At 48.1% G+C, this 20,814-nt stretch overlaps 3 protein-coding genes across 3 annotated transcripts; 2 read left to right on the top strand and 1 right to left on the bottom strand.

Annotated features, from left to right (window-relative positions):
• Positions 1–729: 729 nt before the first annotated feature.
• Positions 730–15,846, top strand: ONS95_008946 (uncharacterized protein; the record flags this gene model as incomplete). Its single annotated transcript, XM_058502511.1, has 13 exons — positions 730–1,996; positions 2,059–2,075; positions 2,127–2,736; positions 2,839–4,808; positions 4,858–6,305; positions 6,427–6,562; positions 6,674–7,072; positions 7,129–9,427; positions 9,531–9,563; positions 9,692–12,631; positions 12,678–13,073; positions 13,145–13,164; positions 13,231–15,846. The coding sequence occupies 13 exons, from the start codon at positions 730–732 to the stop codon at positions 15,844–15,846; spliced, it is 14,151 nt and encodes a 4,716-aa protein (XP_058361440.1).
• Positions 15,847–16,587: 741 nt separating this feature from the next.
• ONS95_008945 (uncharacterized protein) lies at positions 16,588–17,585 on the top strand (the record flags this gene model as incomplete). The annotated part of the gene is made up of 3 exons (XM_058502510.1): positions 16,588–16,746; positions 16,800–17,084; positions 17,133–17,585. The coding sequence occupies 3 exons, from the start codon at positions 16,588–16,590 to the stop codon at positions 17,583–17,585; spliced, it is 897 nt and encodes a 298-aa protein (XP_058361439.1).
• Positions 17,586–17,931: 346 nt separating this feature from the next.
• ONS95_008944 (uncharacterized protein) lies at positions 17,932–20,119 on the bottom strand (the record flags this gene model as incomplete). Its single annotated transcript, XM_058502509.1, has 2 exons — positions 17,932–19,570; positions 19,620–20,119. The coding sequence occupies 2 exons, from the start codon at positions 20,117–20,119 to the stop codon at positions 17,932–17,934; spliced, it is 2,139 nt and encodes a 712-aa protein (XP_058361438.1).
• Positions 20,120–20,814: the final 695 nt, after the last annotated feature.

Below are 20,814 nucleotides of genomic sequence, written 5' to 3'. Positions count from 1 at the left end.
GCATTGCCCTCCTGGCAAGGATTCCAGCTGGAAAGGAAGCTCCTCAACACGACGCGTCCATCCACACGCACGACCGAATCCAGCTGGCAACCTCGGGTTTGACAATGTTACTAGACTGAAAGGCATCATCCTTGATTAGACAGACCGCCACTCTATCCCACCCTCAATTGAATGACGACCCAGATTTGGGCCGGCAGGATCGAACAGTAGCGTGTCAACGTCACATCAAGACCATGGCAGCAAGACCCGCAGGATACCTCACACAGACTTTCACCAAATCATAAACCTGTCGTTTGAAGATAGGCTACTAAGCTCCTCTTGCCGCTGACCTGCATGCTCGATCAGAGTTCCAGTATGCAAGGAGCTGATCCGTGTGGGTGCCAATGGGGCGAAAAGGTAGACCGAATTCATGATATTCTCCACACAGCTACACCTGCCTAAAGCCGTAAGTATGATGCACAAGGGTAAAAATGGGGCGAAAGGTATACCCCTTCAAGTTAACGGGGGCAAAGAGAAAAGCGCCATGGAGTCTGAACATGCCATCGTGGTCCATGCAAGGCTGAGAAACCAGCAAGCTGCCATGACATCCTGTGAAGGCATGGTTGAGGATTGAGTGGAAGATCTCCAAAATATGTCAACAGTACTATCAACTTTGGATTCATTCGGGAGAAAATAACATCACAGCAAATTCCGCCGTCAAAGATAGCACACTCTCGCAAAATCCCAATAATGTCATTGGCCACTCCATCAGATCTGGACTACTGGACGACACGACTTCGAGACAAGGAACAATGTTTATTTCCAATTCTCAACGATGGAGCAAAAGATGTACCGAATGAATTGCGAGCGCTTGAAGTCAACGTACCCGCCTTGAGCATTTTGAAGGCGTTCTGTGATGATCACGACCTTAGACCATCAACAGTTTTCCAAACAGCTTGGGCACTTGTTCTTAGGAGCTATACCGGCAGCGATGAGGTGTGTTTTGGATATCGCACCTCATCCGGATCACTTCCGTGTCAGTTGAGTATTCCACGGGAATCAAGCCTTCAACACGTTCTCGACACCACGAACTCGGCAGTCGCACGTGACTCCACTCATCATGGTATCTCCTTAGAGCACTTGGAGTCTACTCTAGGATATGGAGAAGCTGGTCTTTTCAACACGGAAATCTACTGTCGAGAAGACCTGCCGCAAAACCCTGTACGCCGGTCACTCGGGGAAGAGAGCAGCTTGGAGCTCAGTGGAACAGTCACAAGAACAGAGAGTCTGAACCATGACGGGCAGAATCTGGATCCACGAACCATCATCAGAGTCGAGACCGATTTAGGATTGGAATTTCTTCGCATGAAACTCCTGTATCGGCTCTCAAGTTTGTCAGATGGCCAAGCTGCAAATGTGGGGAGTGCCTTGGAGATGGCTCTGTCATGTGTTTTCGAGAGATCACATCTAAGTATAGCAGATCAGTCACTCTTCAGCAAACATCATGCAAGGAAAGTAAATCAGTGGAATACGCATCATCTGAAGCCACTGGATCTGACCTTTCACGGCGTGGTGTCCACGCGAGTCAAAGCGCAGCCAGACACCCCCGCGATCGATGCGTGGGACGAGCAATGGACGTACCAAGAGCTGGAAGATTTGTCATCACATCTTGCTCGTCATTTGGTAGAGATGGGAGTCAGAAGTGGCATGAAGGTTCCCCTCGTATTCGAGAAATCCGGGTGGTGGGCGGTTGCCTTGCTTGCGGTGTTGAAAGCTGGCGGGGCATTTGTGCCAGTCGACCCCTCCCAGCCGGTTTTGCGACTGAAAGATATCGTGGAAGACGTGGAAGCGAAAATTTTGTTATCTTCAGCTCAATACTCTGAGCTGCTGGCGGAGTCAGTTGAGAAAACGGTGGTTGTATCCCGGTCAACTATGGAGAAATTATGCTCCAAGAGCACAACCCCAGCGGAATTGCCTTCAGTATCCGCCGATAGCGAGGCTTACGTTATGTACACAAGTGAGTGGATTTCGATTTTTCCCATGACCATCATCTCGCAATGGGAGCTAATCTTCTCGTAGGTGGCACTACTGGTAAAGTCCGAAATACCCCAAATCTCATTGCAAATACAAAAGTTAATGTTTCCTAGCCCAAAGGTGCGACAATGAATCACGGACCATACTTATCAGGTCTGTATCAAATATTTCAAGGAACAAATCTTGGGCCTGGGTCAAGAGTACTGCAAAGTTCTTCTTACGCCTGGACCCCCTGTATTATTGAAATGATGGGCTGCTTATGGAATGGAGGCTGTTTGTGTATTCCAAGCGAGTTTGCCAAGCAGAATGCCCTTACCCAGGTCTTCAACGACATGCGGATTTCATGGGCTTTGCTTTCACCCTCAATCATCAAGACCATCAAACGCGAATCAGTGCAGCATCTGGAGTCTCTCTTGCTCGCTGGTGAACCCGTCTCCCAGGAGATAGTCTCTCAATGGTCGTCTGAGAAGACGAAAGTGTGGATCTTGTGGGCTGCAACGGAAGTTGCGAATCTGGCTAGACCAGGCCACTTCACAGAAGATTCAGACGTGCAGAATCTCGGACGGTGTAGATCGATCTGTCGGATTGTAGAACCAGGAAACCCTGAAAAGCAAGTTCCTATTGGCTCGGTGGGCGAAATCGTCGTCCATGCGCCATGGATAGCAAATGGATACTTGAACGATCGAGAACGGACAGCCGAGAAATTCCTCGATCGCCCAGACTGTGAGTGTTTAGCGAGTCTGGCCTTTCCGATTCTCTCAACATCGAGCTCTTCTTGAGCGGAGCTCTTGCTGTGTGTCAATCGCTAACATGCCCATTACCTAGGGCTTCCACAAGGGCCATCGAGCTATGGATCTCGCTGGTATAGAGTGGGTGATCTTGTCCGTCAAAATTCTGACGGCAGTCTGATATTGGCGGGACGTGGCGACAGCATGGTCAAAATAAGAGGGCAGCGATTTGACATGTCAGAAGTGGAGAAGAACCTGGGGAGCGACCGTCGCGTGAGGAATTCTCTGCCCATCATCGTGAAAAGAGGGCTGTGCAAGCATCGTCTGGTTGCAATAATTGCGCTGCATGATTTCGCTACCGAAGAAAGCAGTGACGAAACTTTTCATCTCGTAAAGGATGATGAATTGCAAGGGGCCGCATCGTGGGTGTCTGAATTCCAGAGTCAGTTGTCCTTACGCATTCCAAGTTTTATGATTCCCACCATATGGGTGATGGTGAAACGATTGCCTCTTACCATCACTGGAAAGATCGATAGGGTTTTGCTGAAACGACTCGTGGAGAACATGGACATCGAAACATATGAAAGCATCTCGTCCTTGGGTATTTCTCCAGAGGCTCCAAGGACCGAAATGGAGAAGCGTCTACAGCAGCTTTGGAGCGAAGTGTTGACCATCCCACGAGACAAGATTGGTATAAATCAGTCATTTATCAGTCTTGGGGGAGATTCTATTTTAGCCATGCTTGTTGGCGCTCGCTGCAACGATCTCAACCTCAACCTGCGAGTGGAAGACATTTTGAAGTACGGGACAATTGCTGAACTCGCGTTACGCACTTCGGCCAAAGTCGGTGATCGGAATCAGGATTCTCTGCTCCGCGACCGATACGATCATTTACACAGGTCCATTATGAGAAACCTGCACGAGGTCGGGGTACCTAGGACCTGCGATGTTGTGGACGCGTACCCAACAAGTCCAATGCAGCAAGGAATGCTACTGAGCAAGGCACGGCTAAGTGGGGACTACAACACATCCACCATCTATGAAGTTATCCCAAAGTCACAGCGTTTTGCTCCGAACGCTGAGTCGCTCCTGCGAGCATGGCAACAAGTTGTAAATCGACATTCAGCTTTGCGAACCTTCTTCGTGGAGAGCACATCACAGAGTGGATCTTTCGACCAAGTTGTGCTTCGAGATTGGGACGTAGCATCGTCCACGACCATTTTCAGGAACATCGCGGTTGAATCAGTTGAAGGAGTTGTTCAGATATTCAACCAAAGGCCGCCACAGCCCTACAGCTACCAGCAGCCACCTCACAACTTCACCATAATCGAGGCCAAGTCCGGACGCTTATTTTGCAGGCTAAATGCTGAGCACACTCTTGTTGATGGAACGTCGATTGCAGTTATCGTGCGCGATATCGTCTTAGCCTATGATGAAGCCCTCGAAGCCCAGAAAGTCTATCAATACTCATCATACATTGATGCTCTTCAGCAAGTTGATTGCAGTGTCGACAACAATTACTGGAAGTCATACTTGGATGGCATGCACCCCTGTCTACTTCCAAACCTCGCCTACAGCTTGTCTCGAGAACCACCCAAAGCCGAGTCTCGGGCAATCGTCGTTGATATCAAGGAACCACAAATGCTTCTCAAATTCTGCCAAAGCCAAGAGATTACTGTTTCCGCTCTTTTCAGAACAGTTTGGGGATTGCTTCTACGTGCATATACTGGCTTGGACGAAGTGGCGTTCGGTTACATCACCAACGGCAGAGATCTCCCCCTTGCTGGGATAGGTCAGATTGTTGGGACATTAATTAACATGCTTGTTTGCCGCATGAACCTCAAGGAATCAAGTCCGGTGAGGGATGTTATAGCCAAAGCCCAAGTTGACTACAGGAACAGCTTGCCACATCAGCACGCATCGCTAGCACAAATCCAGCACGTTCTTGATTTGAATGGCCAGCAGCTATTCAACACATCGATGACAGTTCTCAAGCAAGTTGATCTGTCTGCTGGAGAAAATCCCAGCATCCGCTTGAAGAACGTTCACCAGTGGTCTCCGGATGAGGTAAGACATCCCTCGATATGGAAAGGCCTTTCTAACATTTACTCTCTAGTACGATGTCAACGTGCAGTGTTGGGTATCGGAAGCGAGCGTGAAAGTAGAACTGTGGTACAGAAGCGAGACCGTTTCAACTGAACATGCCCAAAATATTGCTTCTACCTTCGCTAAAGGTTTAGAGGTAGTCACAGATGATCCCGAGCAGCGAGTTGGTCAGCTGGATCTTTTCAGCGAACACCATAAAACACAGGTTTGGGACTGGAACGGGACTTATCCTGATCTCATTGATACTTGTCTGCATCATATCATTAGTGCCCAAGCCGCCTGCCGACCACAAGAAATTGCGATCATCTCGTGGGAACGGGAGATGACGTTCCAAGAGTTGGACACTCACTCCGATCGACTTGCACATCATCTACTTTCCCTTGGCGTCGCTCCGGAAGTTCATGTACTGCTATGTTTTGAGAAATCAGCCTTAGCTATAGTCGCCATGCTAGCTGTCTTGAAAGCTGGGGGAGTGTGCGTGTCTATCGATGCATCACACCCAATGCAACGGCTGCAACGTATCATTAAAGACACTGCGCCCATATGTTGTTTGGTCTCGACAATGAATCGCAGCTTGTTCGAAGACGATGGCCTCCGGGGGCGAGTAAAACATGTTGTTGCTGTCGACCAGCCATTGGTAGATTCGCTGCTACTGGTCGATGGCACAAAACCATGTTCAGCTGTCAAGCCAGACAATGCTGCTTTTATTTTATTCACATCTGGTTCGACAGGTACTCCAAAGGGAATCGTACATACACATTCCACGATCGCATCATCATTACATGCACACGGGACCGCTATGAACATCGGAATTGACTCCAGGACACTGCAGTTCTCTGCATTTGTATTTGATGTCAGCATCACCGAGATCTTCATGTCTCTGACTCGTGGTGGCGTTCTCTGCATTCCTTCAGAAGATGAAAGGATGAACGATTTGGAATCCGCTATCGGTCGTATGAGCGCGAACTGGGCCCACCTCACTCCAACCGTAGCCTCTCTCTTAGACCCAAATAGAGTTCCGACGTTGAAGCATATGGCACTGGCCGGTGAGCCCCTCAAGAAGATTAATGTCACTGAGTGGGCGCCTCGTCTCGAATTGGTCAATTTATATGGCCCAGCCGAGTGTGCTCTAGCCACTACTCTTCGTGTTGGATTGGTGAAAGATGATAGAACGGACAATATCGGGAAAGCTATTGGCCTTCTGGTCTGGATCGTTGATTCTTCTGATCCCCACATACTTGTGCCTGTCGGAGCAGTAGGCGAGCTTCTTCTAGAAGGGCCAAATGTCGCACGAGAATACTTGAAAGACAAAGAGAGAACACTCGCATCATTTATCGAAAACCCAGCATGGCTCAAAGATGAGAAAACAATACCGCCTAGAAGATTCTACAGGAGTGGTGATTTGGCTAGATACAACGGAGATGGGTCGATCCAGATACTGGGCCGAATCGATACTCAGTACGTGTTTTCTTGACCCTGGTTGTCTGCCACACTAGGGATTCGAACTTCCTTTTCTGATTTTGTTTAATGGTGAATTTGGGGAGCATTAGTAGGATCTGCATGCTAATTTATTGCACAGGGTCAAGTTGCATGGACAACGTGTCGAGTTGGGCGAGATCGAATATCAGGTCAAAGTCAACTTGCTGGGTCACAACTTGGTTAACATGGCGGTTGTTTATGCCAAATCTGCCAAACACCCAGGAGGTGGAATACTTGTGAGTCGTCCGCCCCAAATTTACTCCTTTTGTGCAAGCTATCAAACCATTGATGTCAACTTTGTCGACATATTCCATCATTTCCGAATGAATCATTACTGATTTATCAAGGCCACATTTCTAGAGTTCGAGGAGAAGTCCACAGATGTTGACAACAACCAACTCATGCTAACCATTTCTCAACACCTGCGAAGAACACTCATCATGTTAGATGTCCATCTTGCCGAAACTTTGCCTTCTTATATGGTGCCCGCGATCTATTGTCCGATGAACTCAATGCCACTCTTGACCGCGGGAAAAATTGATCGGGGAAAGCTCTCGAGAATCGTACAAAACCTCTCGACAGATCAGGTCGCGTTGTTTTCGCTCGCTGATTTCCAGGAGGCAAAAGTCATGCCAAGAACGAAAATGGAAAGGATACTACAGAAGCTGTGGGCGAAGTCGCTTGCCATTGAAACAAAGTCGATAGGAGTTGATGACAACTTTTTCCGTCTTGGAGCAGACAGTGTTGTAAGTGGCTGACTGTCAGTTGATATATCAGGAGATGTTGCTAACAAGCCCTTCAGGTGGCGATGAGACTGGCTGCAGCCGGCCGAGAAAGTGGCATCACAATTACAGTGGCAGACATATTCCAGAACCCAAAATTATGCGACATGGCCATGGTTGCAAAACCTTTCAGCGAGAAAGTCATGATTGATCTCGAAGTCAGATACGGCATACAAAAGCAAAATATCCAGGCGATATACCCGGCAACTCCGCTTCAAGAGGGACTGCTTATGCTTTCCAACAGGGAACCGAAAGCATATACCGTACAGCATGTCCTCTCGTTGGATTCAGATGTGGAACTTGAGAGACTTCGCATAGCATGGGAATATGTTATTGAGCAAAATGCGGTTCTCCGTACTCGGATTGTTCACGTTGAGAGATCAATAGGGTCTCTTCAAGTCGTATTGCAGGAAGGAGCCTCTTGGCAGACTGCAGTATCACTTGAGGACTACCTGAGGCAAGACAAACAGCTGCCTATGGATTACGCAATGCCTCTTTCGCGGTATGCCCTGATTGATGAGCACAAGAACGGCATGCGATACTTGGTCTGGACTGCCCACCATTCTGTGTTCGACAAGTGTTCCGCATCTTTGATTTTCAGAGAAGTCGCTGCAGCTTATGAATCCACTGTTAACGGACCCAAGAACATTAATCTGCCAGACAAGGTGTCGTTCAGAGCCTTTTCTGAGGGTGTCTTTCACATGGATATCTCAGGCGCTGAAGCCTTCTGGAAGGAGCAGTTTTTGGATCTGTCATTTTCTCCATATCCTAAACTCCCTGCAGGACATCAACCTTTGGCAACGAATTCTATAAACTACTCTGCCTCTTTACCACCTTTGAATTCCACTAGCTTCTCGGTTCCGATTATTCTTCGCGCCACCTGGGCGTTATTACTCGCGCAGTATACCGATACCCCTGAGAATGTTGTCTTTGGACTGACTTTGGACGGCCGTGGAGAGTCTGCTTCAATGCCTGGGACTGACACCATGGTAGCACCTGTTTTTGCTACCGTTCCAGTCAAAATCTCAATCGACAAGCAAACAACCATTGAGAGCTTTCTATCTGAAGTTCAAGAGTCAGCTAAAGATATGAAGCAGTGGCAGAACTTTGGATTGCAAAATATTAAATATCTTAGTCTCGATGCAGCGAAGGCCTGTGACTTCCATAATCTGTTGGCTATCCACCCTTCCAGCACCCACAGCGGCCACGGCAATAGCCCTTTGGATCTTTCAATCACCACACATGATTCTCCTTCACCCTATTTGCTCCTACTGGAATGTCAAATAATGGAGAATGCTATCGCCATAGAAGCGCAATATGATCCAAAGGTTTTAGCGGCTTCGCAGATACAGCGCATGCTGCATCAATTCGAGCATGTCCTGACTCAATTGACAGCTCATGAATCCCGCAACAAGAGTCTCAACGACATTGAATTCTGCAGTCCACAGGATATCCAGCTTATCTCATCCTGGAACGAGCACCTACCAGAACCTATCGAGAGTTGTGTCCACGATGTGATAGCTTCCCACTCGATTTCAAGGCCGGGAGCACCTGCAGTATCTTCTTGGGACGAAAATTTGACGTATCACGAGCTTCATATCCTGTCCTCAAATTTGGCACATTACTTGAAGACCTACTTCAATATTGGCCCCGAGTCACTGGTTCCGCTATGCTTTGCAAAATCTGCTTGGGCTGTGATTGCCATGCTGGCAGTGCTGAAGGCCGGTGGAGGGTATGTACCAATGGATCCCACCCATCCCGCTTCACGCCTCCAAGAAATCGTCGACGCAACCAAGTCCTCTGTGGTCCTATGCTCTCCACAACATGAAAGATTGAGTAGGTCGCTTGCAGAGCGAGCGTTTTGTGTCAGTCGCAAGACAGTCGACATGTGCAAACAATTCGACGGTCCGGCGTGCAGAAGCGTCACGCCAGACAACACTTGCTACGTTATATTCACATCGGGCTCCACCGGGAAGCCCAAAGGTGTCGCCATGTCCCATACGGGATTTTCAACAGCTGCTGCAGCCCATGGCAAGCGTGTGAATCTCAACTCGGAATCCCGGGTCATCCATTTCTCATCATATGCTTTTGAGGCTTGTATCTTGGAAATCTTAACCACATTATTCAGTGGTGGTTGTGTTTGCATAGCTCCTGAATCCGAGCGGCTGGAAGATATCGCGAAGACAATGCGAGAGCTTCGAGTGAATTGGGCCTTCTTCACTCCCTCCTTCATCCGTACAATAAGTCCTGACCAAGTTCCGGACTTGAAGACTTTGGTATTGGGTGGCGAGGCTTTAGGCTCTGACAATATCGATACATGTACGTTCTTCGACCAGTGCATATTTCCCCAGCCCCCGGTCGAATGTCTAATACTTCCGAGGCATGAGTAAATGAGTGTTCGCTGACATCCCAATCCTCACAGGGGTGGACCACGTATATCTTGTTAATGGTTATGGTAAGTATTTTCTTGCTATCCAGTCCATACCCTCTCCTCTTGAGTCGTGCCAAGTTCGCATTTCAAACAGTGGCCGGATACGGCAGTACTTCCCTAGTCCCACTCTGTCCACGACTGACAATTTACAGGCCCCAGTGAAACTTGTGTCTTTTCCGTAATAAACGAGAATATTCGCAGGCATCATACCACCCCCGACATGATTGGAAGTGCAGTTGGGGGTGCGTGCTGGATTGTTGACCCTGAAGATCATAGCAAACTTGTTCCACTGGGAGCTGTGGGAGAGTTGTTGATCGAAGGACCGACACTTGCACGAGGTTACCTCGATGACCAAGAAAAGACCACTGCAGCATTTGTCAACAATCTGGAAGTGAGACTCCGCATCAGTGCCCTCAAAAGAAATCAAGTAAACGGATCAAACACTTGCAGGGCAGTCAATGGGAATGCTGCGCACTTGAATGGCAATGGAACAAATGGATTCTCAAAAGTTACAGGCAGAATGTACAAAACAGGCGATTTGGTGCGCTACGATACGTCAGGCCTTGCGGATGGAACAATTCGATTTGTGGGCCGGAAAGATTCGCAGGTCAAGGTTCGGGGACAACGAATGGAGCTTGGGGATATCGAGCATCATCTGAAGCTCAATCTGAGCGGTATTCGGCACATTGCTGTCGAGCAAGTCGCTCTTCCTCATCGCGAAACACAACAACTCGCTGCATTCTTTTCACCCGACAAGCAAACCCGAATATCTGGTTCGAATTCCGAATTGATTACGCTCCCATTGCCGGCTGATGTGAAGCAATCGATACTCGCGGCTGAAGCAGCATTGTCCGAGAAGTTACCCGCATACATGATTCCTACACTGTACGTGCCAGTAGCCAGGATCCCTCTCCTACCTTCAGGGAAAACAAACAGAAGAGAACTGCGCCAGGTCTCTTCACGATTCACGGAGAAGGAAATCGAACAATACTCCTTGAGCGAGGGACAAAAGAGAGCTCCAAGTACCGATGTTGAGAAGACATTAGCGAAGGTCTGGAGCCAGATCCTTCACACCGGAGACGAAACCATCATTGGCCTAGATGACAGCTTTTTCAGGCTGGGGGGAGATTCCATTGGCGCTATGAATCTCACGACTCTTGCTCGTGAGAATGGTATTTCCCTGACCGTGGCCAAGATTTTCCAGCACCCGCGGCTAGAGGACATGGCCTCTGTTGCCATCAAAACCAGTGAGGTAGTAGAGAATAGGCTCGTGCCATTCTCCTTACTTGCAAACATTGAAGATGTGGACACAGTCCTAAGAGAAATTTACAGAAGATACCAAATACCACAGGGGAAAATCGAAGATGCGTTTCCGACATCTGCCCTGCAAGAAGGCCTCTTCTTGCTTTCCATCAAACAACCAGGATCGTACATGAGTCAAATAACACTGAGTCTCAGGTCTGATGTTGACATCGCACACTTCAAATCAACTTGGCAAAAGACTGCTGAGAGAAACTCCATCCTCCGATCTCGCATCGCTCATACCGGATTGACATCTATCCAGTTCATCGTCAGGGAAGAAATCGATTGGTACCACGGCTCCGACTTGAATGACTATCTCACTGAGGACAAAAAACATCAAATGGGTCAGGGAAGCCCGCTCATTCGATACGCAATTATCACGTCAGGAAATGATCGCAATTTTGTTCTAACGGCCCACCACTCATTGTATGATGGCTGGTCATTGATGCTGATTATGGAAGATTTCACTCGTCTGTATGGGGCTGACCCGGTCAAGCCACCAGCTCCACCTTATGCCAACTTTATCAGGCATTTGATGAGTGCGGATGTTGAGTCTGCGAAGTCATTTTGGCTATCCCAGTTTTCCGGAAAATCACTTTCAAGCTTTCCAGAGCCGCGACCAGCTGCGCAAGCAGCCGAAGAGACTCAAATTTTCCAATATGCAGACATCAAGCGGCCTTCAGGATCTGACATCACCCTATCAACTGTCATAAGGGCGGCCTGGTCTCTGGTTGTTGCAAGATATGCAGACACTCAAGACGTGTTCTTTGGAGCAATATCTACAGGACGCAATGCTTCACTTCCCAATATTGAACAGATGACAGGCCCATTGATAGCGACGATTCCAGTTTGCATCTCAATAGATGGGACTGAGACTGTCGACAATTTTCTGCGAAGGACACAAAGACAAGCAACAGACATGATCCCATTCGAGCACACGGGCCTTCAAACAATCAAGTCCTTTGGTCCCGAAGCCGAAACAGCCTGCCAACTCCAGAATTTGTTGGTAATTCAACCAGAAGGCTCTGATGATATGCAGAGTCCCGTATGGAAAGAAAACGTACTGTTTGCTAAAGGAGAAATGGTCACGATGACGTATGCGTTGATCGTCGAGTGTCGGCTGTACAAGGATAAGGTCAGGATCACTGCTCAATACCGGGAGAACATTACTCCTACCGGTCAAATGCAACGAATGATTGACCAGTTCGAACATGTCCTGCACCAGCTCAACAACACCAGCAACAAGCAGAAAGTGGACGAAGTTGAGGTTGTCAGCAAAAAAGACAAATTAGAAGTCTTGGAATGGAATAAAGACTCCCAATTCCCTCACATAGACGACTGTGTTCATCACATCATTGAACGACAAGCCACTCAAAGACCTCGCTCCCCAGCTGTTGAGTCTTGGGACGCCAGCTTTTCTTACGAGAAGCTCAACAACATTTCAGGTAAACTTGCCCAGTATCTGAAGGGACTGGGTATTGGGCCGAATGTATTTGTCCCGCTTTGTTTTGATAAATCAGCTTGGACGGTCGTGGCCATTCTAGCAGTACTGAAAGCAGGAGGTGCATACCTCTCCTTGGATCCGAAACACCCAAAAGCCAGAAGAGATCTCATTATTCAAGATGTTTCTGCAAAGGTTGTTCTGACAAGCAGTCAATATTGTGGCAGTTTTGACTCCTCGGGAGTGACGGTTCTCAGCATCGACCAGGCTCTGCTTGACGACCTTCCCTCTCTTTCAGGCGTCGAAAGTCTTCCTGGGAAGTCGACAGACGCCGCTTTTGTGGTCTTTAGTGAGTTTGCAAGCAATCAACATTTTATCATTCTGACAATGCGTAGCTTCGGGCTCAACTGGTATCCCTAAGGGTATCGTTATGGAACATGGATCGTTTGTCAGTAGCGCCGAAGAGCACTCGAAAGCGCTCCACATCAACTCTGATTCGCGCGTTCTCCAATTTGCAGCTTATACTTACGATGTGAGTATGGGCGAGATTCTAACAACATTGATGCGAGGCGGTTGTGTATGTGTACCTTCTGAGGAGCAGCGCATGGGAGATCTAGCAGCTACCATCAATTCTTTGGAGGTCAACTGGGCATTTCTGACACCAACCGTTGCTGGGTTCTTGACACCTAGCGAGGTCCCTGGCCTGAAAATCCTTGTCCTTGGAGGAGAGCATTGCACAAATCAGAATATCGAAACGTGGTCGGAGCATGTAAACTTGATAAATTCTTATGGTATGCCTCTCCGGTCCCTCTTGGGAGCTCATGATGTCCGATTGTTGAAAGATGTGCTAACTTTTGGAAAGGCCCCGCAGAATGCGCTATCGTGAGTCCTCTGATGAATATTTCTTTTCCTCATCAGAGCCAGACACTAACTTCAGATTTTCAACAGTGGTGCTGTCGAGCACCAAATTTGACCTTGGAGTCCAACCCTGCAAGTCTCGGATATCCAGTCGGCGCAACACTTTGGATCACAGATGCCGTGGATTCAGACAAGCTTGCTCCTGTTGGATGTGTTGGAGAATTACTTATCGAAGGACCCACACTTGCCCGAGAATATCTTAACGACCCCGAAAAGACAGCAGCAGCGTTCATAGTGGATCCAAAATGGTCTAATAATGGATCTGACAGAAAAAGACGATTCTACAGGACTGGAGACCTGGTCCGGTACGGACCAGAGGGAACTATTCTCTTCATTGGCCGCAGAGACACACAAGCAAAGATCCACGGCCAGAGAATAGAGCTTGGAGAGATCGAGCAGAACCTGATGAGATTTAGTCCACCGAACTGGTTCCCAGTGGTTGACATCCTCCAATTTTCCGACGGCAAAAGTGATGCCACCTTGACAGCATTCATTCACTTGAAAAACGCTTCGAATCTTCCCAGGGCCGCAAATGATATGGTTATCCCCATGGACTCGGCAATTTCTGAACAACTGAGCAGGATAAGGTCCGAATTGGAGCAGGTCCTTCCAGGTCATATGGTGCCCGCTGTATTCATTCCTCTATTCAAGTTGCCTCTTACAGCAGGGGGTAAGGTTGATCGAAAAGCTCTCAAGGCATTTGGGCAGAGTCTAGATAACGACCAAATCCTTGAATACTTGCTGATTGGCCATGGTGCTGTGAAGACCCCCTCAACGGAAATAGAAAAACAGCTCCAGAAACTGTGGTCAAAGGTTTTGAATGTCAGCCTAGAGTCGATTGGCACAGGTTCAAACTTTCTACGACTAGGTGGAGACTCAGTAGCAGCAATGCGACTTTCTGCTGCTGCAAGGGAGAGCGGATTGTTGTTGACCATCCGGTCAATATTTACCTCACCAAAACTTGAAGACATGGCTAAGACAGCAGATGTAATCTCAAACGAACCCCAGAAGCTTCAAGATTATGAGACATTCTCGATATGGAAGGATTTCAACAAGTCGAGCTTATTTAGAGATGTTCTACAGCCTCAAATATCCAAAGAGCTAGGAGAGATTGAGGATGTTCTTGAGGCAACCGATTATCAACGGTGGACTCAAGGTTGTGGTCAGCTCAAGACTCGAGGTTACAACAATTACTTTACCTTCCACTTCAAGGGGTCACTGGATTTGACAAAACTTCACGCTGCGTGCCAAGAACTTCTCAAGCGCCACTCAATCCTCCGTACCACATTTATCCCTTACAAAAGCAAACTGTTCCAGGTGGTTTTAAAAAGCGCACAGCCAAGCTTCGAGTACTATAAGCATGAAGAGCGGGCTGTGATCCTTGCCCGCGACATGGAAAGACCCGTTCGATTTGGAGAGTCCATCATTCGATTGTTGTTAGTCGAGCAGAGAGATGACGAACATGAACTGCTGATCCGAATTTCTCATTCCCTTTATGACGGTATCTCGTTGCCAATCATTGTCAGAGACTTGAAAGCTGCCTATGCCGGAGAGCAGTTATCAAGTAGTTCGCCGTACAACCAATTCATCTGGGGATCATTGCAGACAATGAAAACATTAGACGCGGAAACATTCTGGCGGCGTCTTCTGAAAGGCTCTACGATGACACACATAGTTCACCATCAGACACCATCTTACCGCAATCCGATCAACAAGTCTTTGAAACGAACCGTACCGGCACCAGAGAATAGAAATATGGGCATCACATTCGCATCCATAGTCAAAGCATCTTGGGCATTGGTTCTTGCAAAGTTCTCGGCGAGTTCAGATGTTGTCTTTGGACAGATCACCACGGGTCGAAGTGCCCCTATCCCAGGGATTGATGAGATTGTCGGGCCTTGTATGAATCTTGTTCCAGCTCGATTCAAGCTAGATTCAGCTGCAACCCTTTCCGAACTTCTCCAGCAAGTTCAGGCTCAGCATTTGGATATGTTGCCTTACGAATCCCTCGGGTTTCACCACATCATAGAGAAATGTACCAATTGGCCGACGTGGACCAGATTCAGCTCTATTTTGCAGCATACGAACTTCAACACCGGTATGGATGCACTAGACATGTGGGGTGATGTTGAGATGAGGCTGGGAAACTTCACACCCGGCCATGACGTCTCGGACATTTGGATTTGGACAGGTCCTGCCGGAGAAAACTTTTCCATCGACTTCACGTACTCCAGCGATACCCTCCCAGAAGCGCTTGCTCAGGAGATGCTCGACTCGCTATGCGAGAATATTGGCAAGCTATTCGAGTGCCCAAGCAGTCCCATGGACAGTTTGCTGGCGACCCTTCAAGCACGACTACCTTTACCCCTCACTGAGAAGAGCTCTTCTGTCCCTCGTGCTCCAGCCAGTCCTGAGATACTAGCAGTTGTGCAAGCAACTTGGGCGATTATCTTTGGCGATGATGAAAATGCTCTTCCTCCTGGAACGATAGACAGCACGCCATTCTTTAACCTGCGAGGTGACTTGCTCGCAGCCGCTCAAATTTCTTGCGAGCTCGGAAAGCGAGGCTTTCAGATGACACCGGAGGACGTCATTGACAACCCTGATATGGAAATGCAAGCTGAATTTCTCTCTGCTCGGGCTTGATGGATGAAGCAGCGATTTCCCCAATGCTGACATGAAAGGTACTGAATATGGGGTGACTTGAACTTGGATAGCCAATTCGGAAGACATGGAATGGAATGAAAATATTCCGTAGCCGTCCCCAAAATATCATATGCAGATTGATTAGTCACAAGCGCAAACCGTCAAAGTAATTCTAGTGTTATCTTTCAATTCATTCTGCGCTGTGGAGCTTGTATGCTGCGTCTCGCAGCTCATGTCTATGCAAGGCAGAATCTCGCTGTCCAAGTTAGGTCTAGTATGGCGGGATGAGGAGTGATCTGATGACAAATACCGCTTAGCTGACAAAACAAACACTCGGCCATGCATCCTCTAACCATCCTGCTTGGAAGGGACAGTCATCCTTGCGATATCTAAATTATGCTAAGCATCCTGATATGCTGTATGGTGAGAGGTTCGGTTATGCTATTAGATATACATCCACTCCTGCACAGCAATCATGAATGCCTCAAAAGAGTTCGCACGTTCCATAATTTACTCTGCTGAGAAATTCACTGAGGACACCGGTGATATGGTGGCTCTGAAATGCAGGCTGAACATGATGTGGTGTCCAACATGTTGACTATATATTCCACAGCGATGCCTTCCAAAGTCCCAATATCACTTCTCATCCTCTTCAAACACTAGTGCAGCATCGAAACAAAGACTTGCATTCATCCAACAAACCAGCAATTCCTCAAAGAATACCATCTTCTTTCTCATACAATGGAGAACCTACCAGTCGACTTTTTTGTTACATCCCAGGCTTTTACCAAATCTACGTTTCGTGATGTCTATCCAGCCATAGATCCAGCTTCACCTTCAAACAGCCAAGCTGGCAAGGTCATTGTCATCACCGGCGCCTCAAAAGGTCTTGGTCGAATTGTGAGTCAAATTCCCTCCCTTCTCCAGACATTGACTAACACCGCATCCTCAAGTCTTTCGCTACATCTTTTGCCAGAGCAGGCCCCAAGGCGATCGTTCTCGTTGCCCGAACCGCGGAGTCTCTTGCAGCAACTGCGAAAGAAATCCATGCTATTGACAGCAAGATCGAAGTTCTCACCGTCCCGACCGATCTGCTCAGTGTTGAATCTATTTCCGCGTTGTGGGAGAAGGTCAAGGCTAAGTTTGGACACGCCGATGTTCTCGTCAACAATGCGGGAACTCTGTCCGGAGGAGGCCCTCTCAGTGATGCCGACCCTGCAGCATGGTGGTCCGATTTTGTGAGTTATGTACATCCCATCCTGAGAATCGTAGCTGATTTCGCAAAGGAGGTGAATGGCAGAGGTACATTCCTCATCACTCAAGGCTTCCTCCAACTCCTCGGAAAGGAGAAGAAGGGAAGCGTCATCAATCTCACCACCGGAGCAGCTGTTTCCATCTTCCCGGGAATGTCCAGCTACTCCATCTCGAAGCTCATCCCAGTCCAACTCGCAGCCTACGTCGCAGCCGAGAACCCCAACGTCACAGCCGTGGCGCTACACCCAGGAACTGTCCACACCGACATGACGCTTGACTCCTTTGTGCGCTTCTCGATCGACACTCCTGAGCTTGTTGGGGGAATTGGAGTCTGGCTCGCGACGGAGAAGGCGGCTTTCATGACGGGGAAGTATGTTAGCGCGAATTGGGATGTTGAGGAGTTGACGAAGAGGAAGGATGAGATTACGGGGGGAAAGCTATCGGTTGCTTTGGTTGGAGATTTTGGACAAGAGCAGTTTTCTTAGATAAGTCTTTGGTTATAGATCTGAAATGCTGAGTACAATTGAGCGATAATATTCCCGCTTTGCTTATTGCCCGTGTTTGGCCCTTTGAGATTGCTTTCTTCGAAGTTCAAACTTTGCATTTGGACAACTGGACTTTTTTTTTATGACAAGCTGGAGCTTTCCACAACAGATATCAACTTAGCTGTAGCACGCTTTGAGACTCTCGTTGATTGGGCGAAAACTAGCCTGACCTTGTGTGGAAGATTTTGATGTCCTGTCCATCCATCTGTTTTCGTAGCAGATACAGATCACGTAACCTTTGTCTGTCTCCGTCCATAGGTAATTTACTGTATTCTACGTTGTAACTTTACCATGCACGAATCACTGTCTCAATCCATGTGAGACCCGGCTCCTGCGGCTGATTTCCTCCACCAACATCACAAACTCTCCGACGAACACATTGCACCATCACGCTTCGATCCTCCAGACCGATCTTAACCATTGAAAGTTGGACCCTCGACCCCTCCGGAATGGTACCAACACCATCCCAGCCTTGCTCCTCAATTTCCATTATCCAGCTCCCAATGCTCGCAATCATAAATCGATCCCAAGGGCCATCATGCTGCTGCATCCTCAGAATTTCGATAGCCTCCCGCCGCACGGCTCGATCCCTACACCTCAATAGAACGATGAAGAGTGGTGGTACGACACTCGTGTGAAAGTGGTATGCTGGCTTGTTGTTTGATATTACGAGCAGATTGTCTGTTACCTGCCGAGCCAAAGATACTATTTCGGTGAATTGAGGCAGAAACTCATCATAAGAGGTCTCGTTCGTGAAAGTTGTGCCTGCGACTGCGACTTTGATACTGAGACTGGTCATACGGAGTAGCGCGATGTTTGCGACCTCTCGCAGACCCGGAGAAGCACTCTTCCCATTGGCGAGGAGTTTGTGAAACGATGCTGACCAACGATCGATGTCGTTCATTTTCTCCGCTTGTTCCTGGATGAAGCCATCCGGTACTAGGAATGGGGAGCCATATATAGAATTTTCGGCGTTGATTTCAATTGTTCTTCCCCCTAGCGTGCTCGGAGTGTCCTTCTGCAGCGTTCTCGATTTTGTTCGTACGGCTCCGTACATGATGAAGTGGCAAGACCGTCTGAGGACAAGTTCCCAATATGTGGTCGCTTCAGCAAGGTCCGAGAACACCAGTGGCATTTCTTGAACAGCAGGTGTGCCGTCCCGCATCCCATTGATGTGTACTTGATGCCCTCTGGTTTCCACAAAAGTGAGAAACTGAGTGTCGAACCGACAAAATATGAGAAGAATCTCATCTTCAAGTATACTTGTTGCTGGAGAAGCAATACCGCGACGACGAGAGTTCCTGTTGGCCCACTGCTCGGTCACCCAAGAACACAGCATCCGATCTCCGATCATCGCGTGCCAGAAAGCTACGTCGGGCTGGGCATGGATCGTTTCAAAAACGAAGACCAAGAGAGTGGAGATCAGCATCTTCCTCAGGTAAGAGTTGCTGTCTGTTGTGATTGTTCGCATGCCTCTGATAGCTTTGTCATATTGCTCTAAAGCATACTCTCGTTGATTTTTAGCTTCAGCTTGCCAAGCGACCTTGTTAGAGTCGGTTGCCGATCGGGCAAGTTCGGCGGACTTCACGGATTCATTGAGAGCAGCAATACTAATTATTCCTGACATGACGGAGTTTTGATGTGTCGACTCCCGAATCAGGATGTGATCCCAAAAGGTTGACTTGTAAACTCCTGATAGATCGGCAGCTGTCTGGCTTTGGAAGATCTTAAAGAAGTACGATTCTTTCTCGTCGTTCAAGAAGGCTTTTTGAGTAGGCTGTTGAATTAAGACACTGGGACGGGCAATGATGGCGCGGTGATCAATTCTTGTCGATGGTACTTTTGCGTAGCCGGTACACGTCCCAGTACTTTTCAAACACCGCAGACAGCTAGGCTTGGATTCATCGCATTTGAGATGTCTAGTTCTGAATTCCTGTCTTAGCTTGATGAAAGGCTTTGAATCGTGCTACTCACTTGCATGTCAGACACCCAGTCTTGGTTTTGGGTTTCCTAGTTCTGCCCAGTTGCTGCCTTGTCGATAGCTCTAAATGTCTGACCCCTGCTGGATTTCCATATGTTCCAGCGTCCTGTCCAGACATATTGCGAGATAGATCTTCTTCTTGGGGCTCGGTAAGAATGGCCGACGATGGCCCAGCGTTGAGGATCGAATTCCATTTCTCCATCTCGCTCTCACCATTCTCAATTACATCCGCGCCAGGTATCTGATCCCCTACATTGACCTCTTCTAGGAGTATCTGAGACTCCGATGATGGAGTGAAGCTGAATGAATCCGGTACAAGAAGTCGAAATTGCAGAGGTTTAGGGTCAACATGTGTTCCTTTCTGTCGCGACACATGATTACGGGCGTTCTGGCGGACGAGCTTCTTTAATTTCGGGTCCTGGATCTTGGGACCTGTTTGAGAGATGAATGAAAGCATTGGAGGGCTACTTTCTGCCACCTGAAGATCTTCCATGTCTTGTGTATTTTACATTCTGCTCCTCGGCCAGATATCAATGCTGGAAAGTCAAACCGTACCGGCATGGTAGGAAGAGCTCACGTAATCATGTTTTTGTGGACCAAGTCGGTTCCTGCTTAGTTGCAGAAGTGGGCGAGTCATGCCTTGAGGCTTGGTTGATAAGATGAACCATTGATGTATCGGCAGGAAAGAAATTGAACATGTTAGAGCCTTATCATGTCAGCTCCGATGCAGTTTTCTGGCCGTAAAGCTTGACTAAGGCAAGGGGCCGATGCCAAGAATCGCGTGCATATTAACAAGCCAATACTGGGGCGAAAGACACGCCGGCGCCCCCTCATGTACGCCAAAGTCACATAAGCGTTGATTTGTCATAACCTTAACGTCTGCTTTGTTATCCTGATGCTCCTGGGTCGACGTCACAAATACCAATATGAAATAACTTCAAGGCGACAACAGATGAGTTTCCTAGAGGTAGGGTCAAATTTGAAAGAGGAGAGGCAGAGACGTGAAGGCAGAAGTGAAAGTCTAAAACTACAGTATCAATAGATTGCCGATCGAAGGCGCTAATCAATTCGGGACCCTTACTCTTTAACCGGTAGACGAGAGCTCTACAGTGTTTGAGACGTCCGATCCAGTACACAAACTGACCTGGCAAGGTGAGGCGATTTATCAAACATGGATGACAGGCATTC

The sequence above is a fragment of the Cadophora gregata genome (genome assembly GCF_030347475.1).
Source record: "Cadophora gregata isolate MNR1 chromosome Unknown scaffold_3, whole genome shotgun sequence".
Taxonomy (NCBI): domain Eukaryota; kingdom Fungi; phylum Ascomycota; class Leotiomycetes; order Helotiales; family Ploettnerulaceae; genus Cadophora; species Cadophora gregata.
The sequence above is the reverse complement of the archived record's forward strand: the minus strand, read 5'-3'. Positions and strand labels throughout refer to the sequence as shown.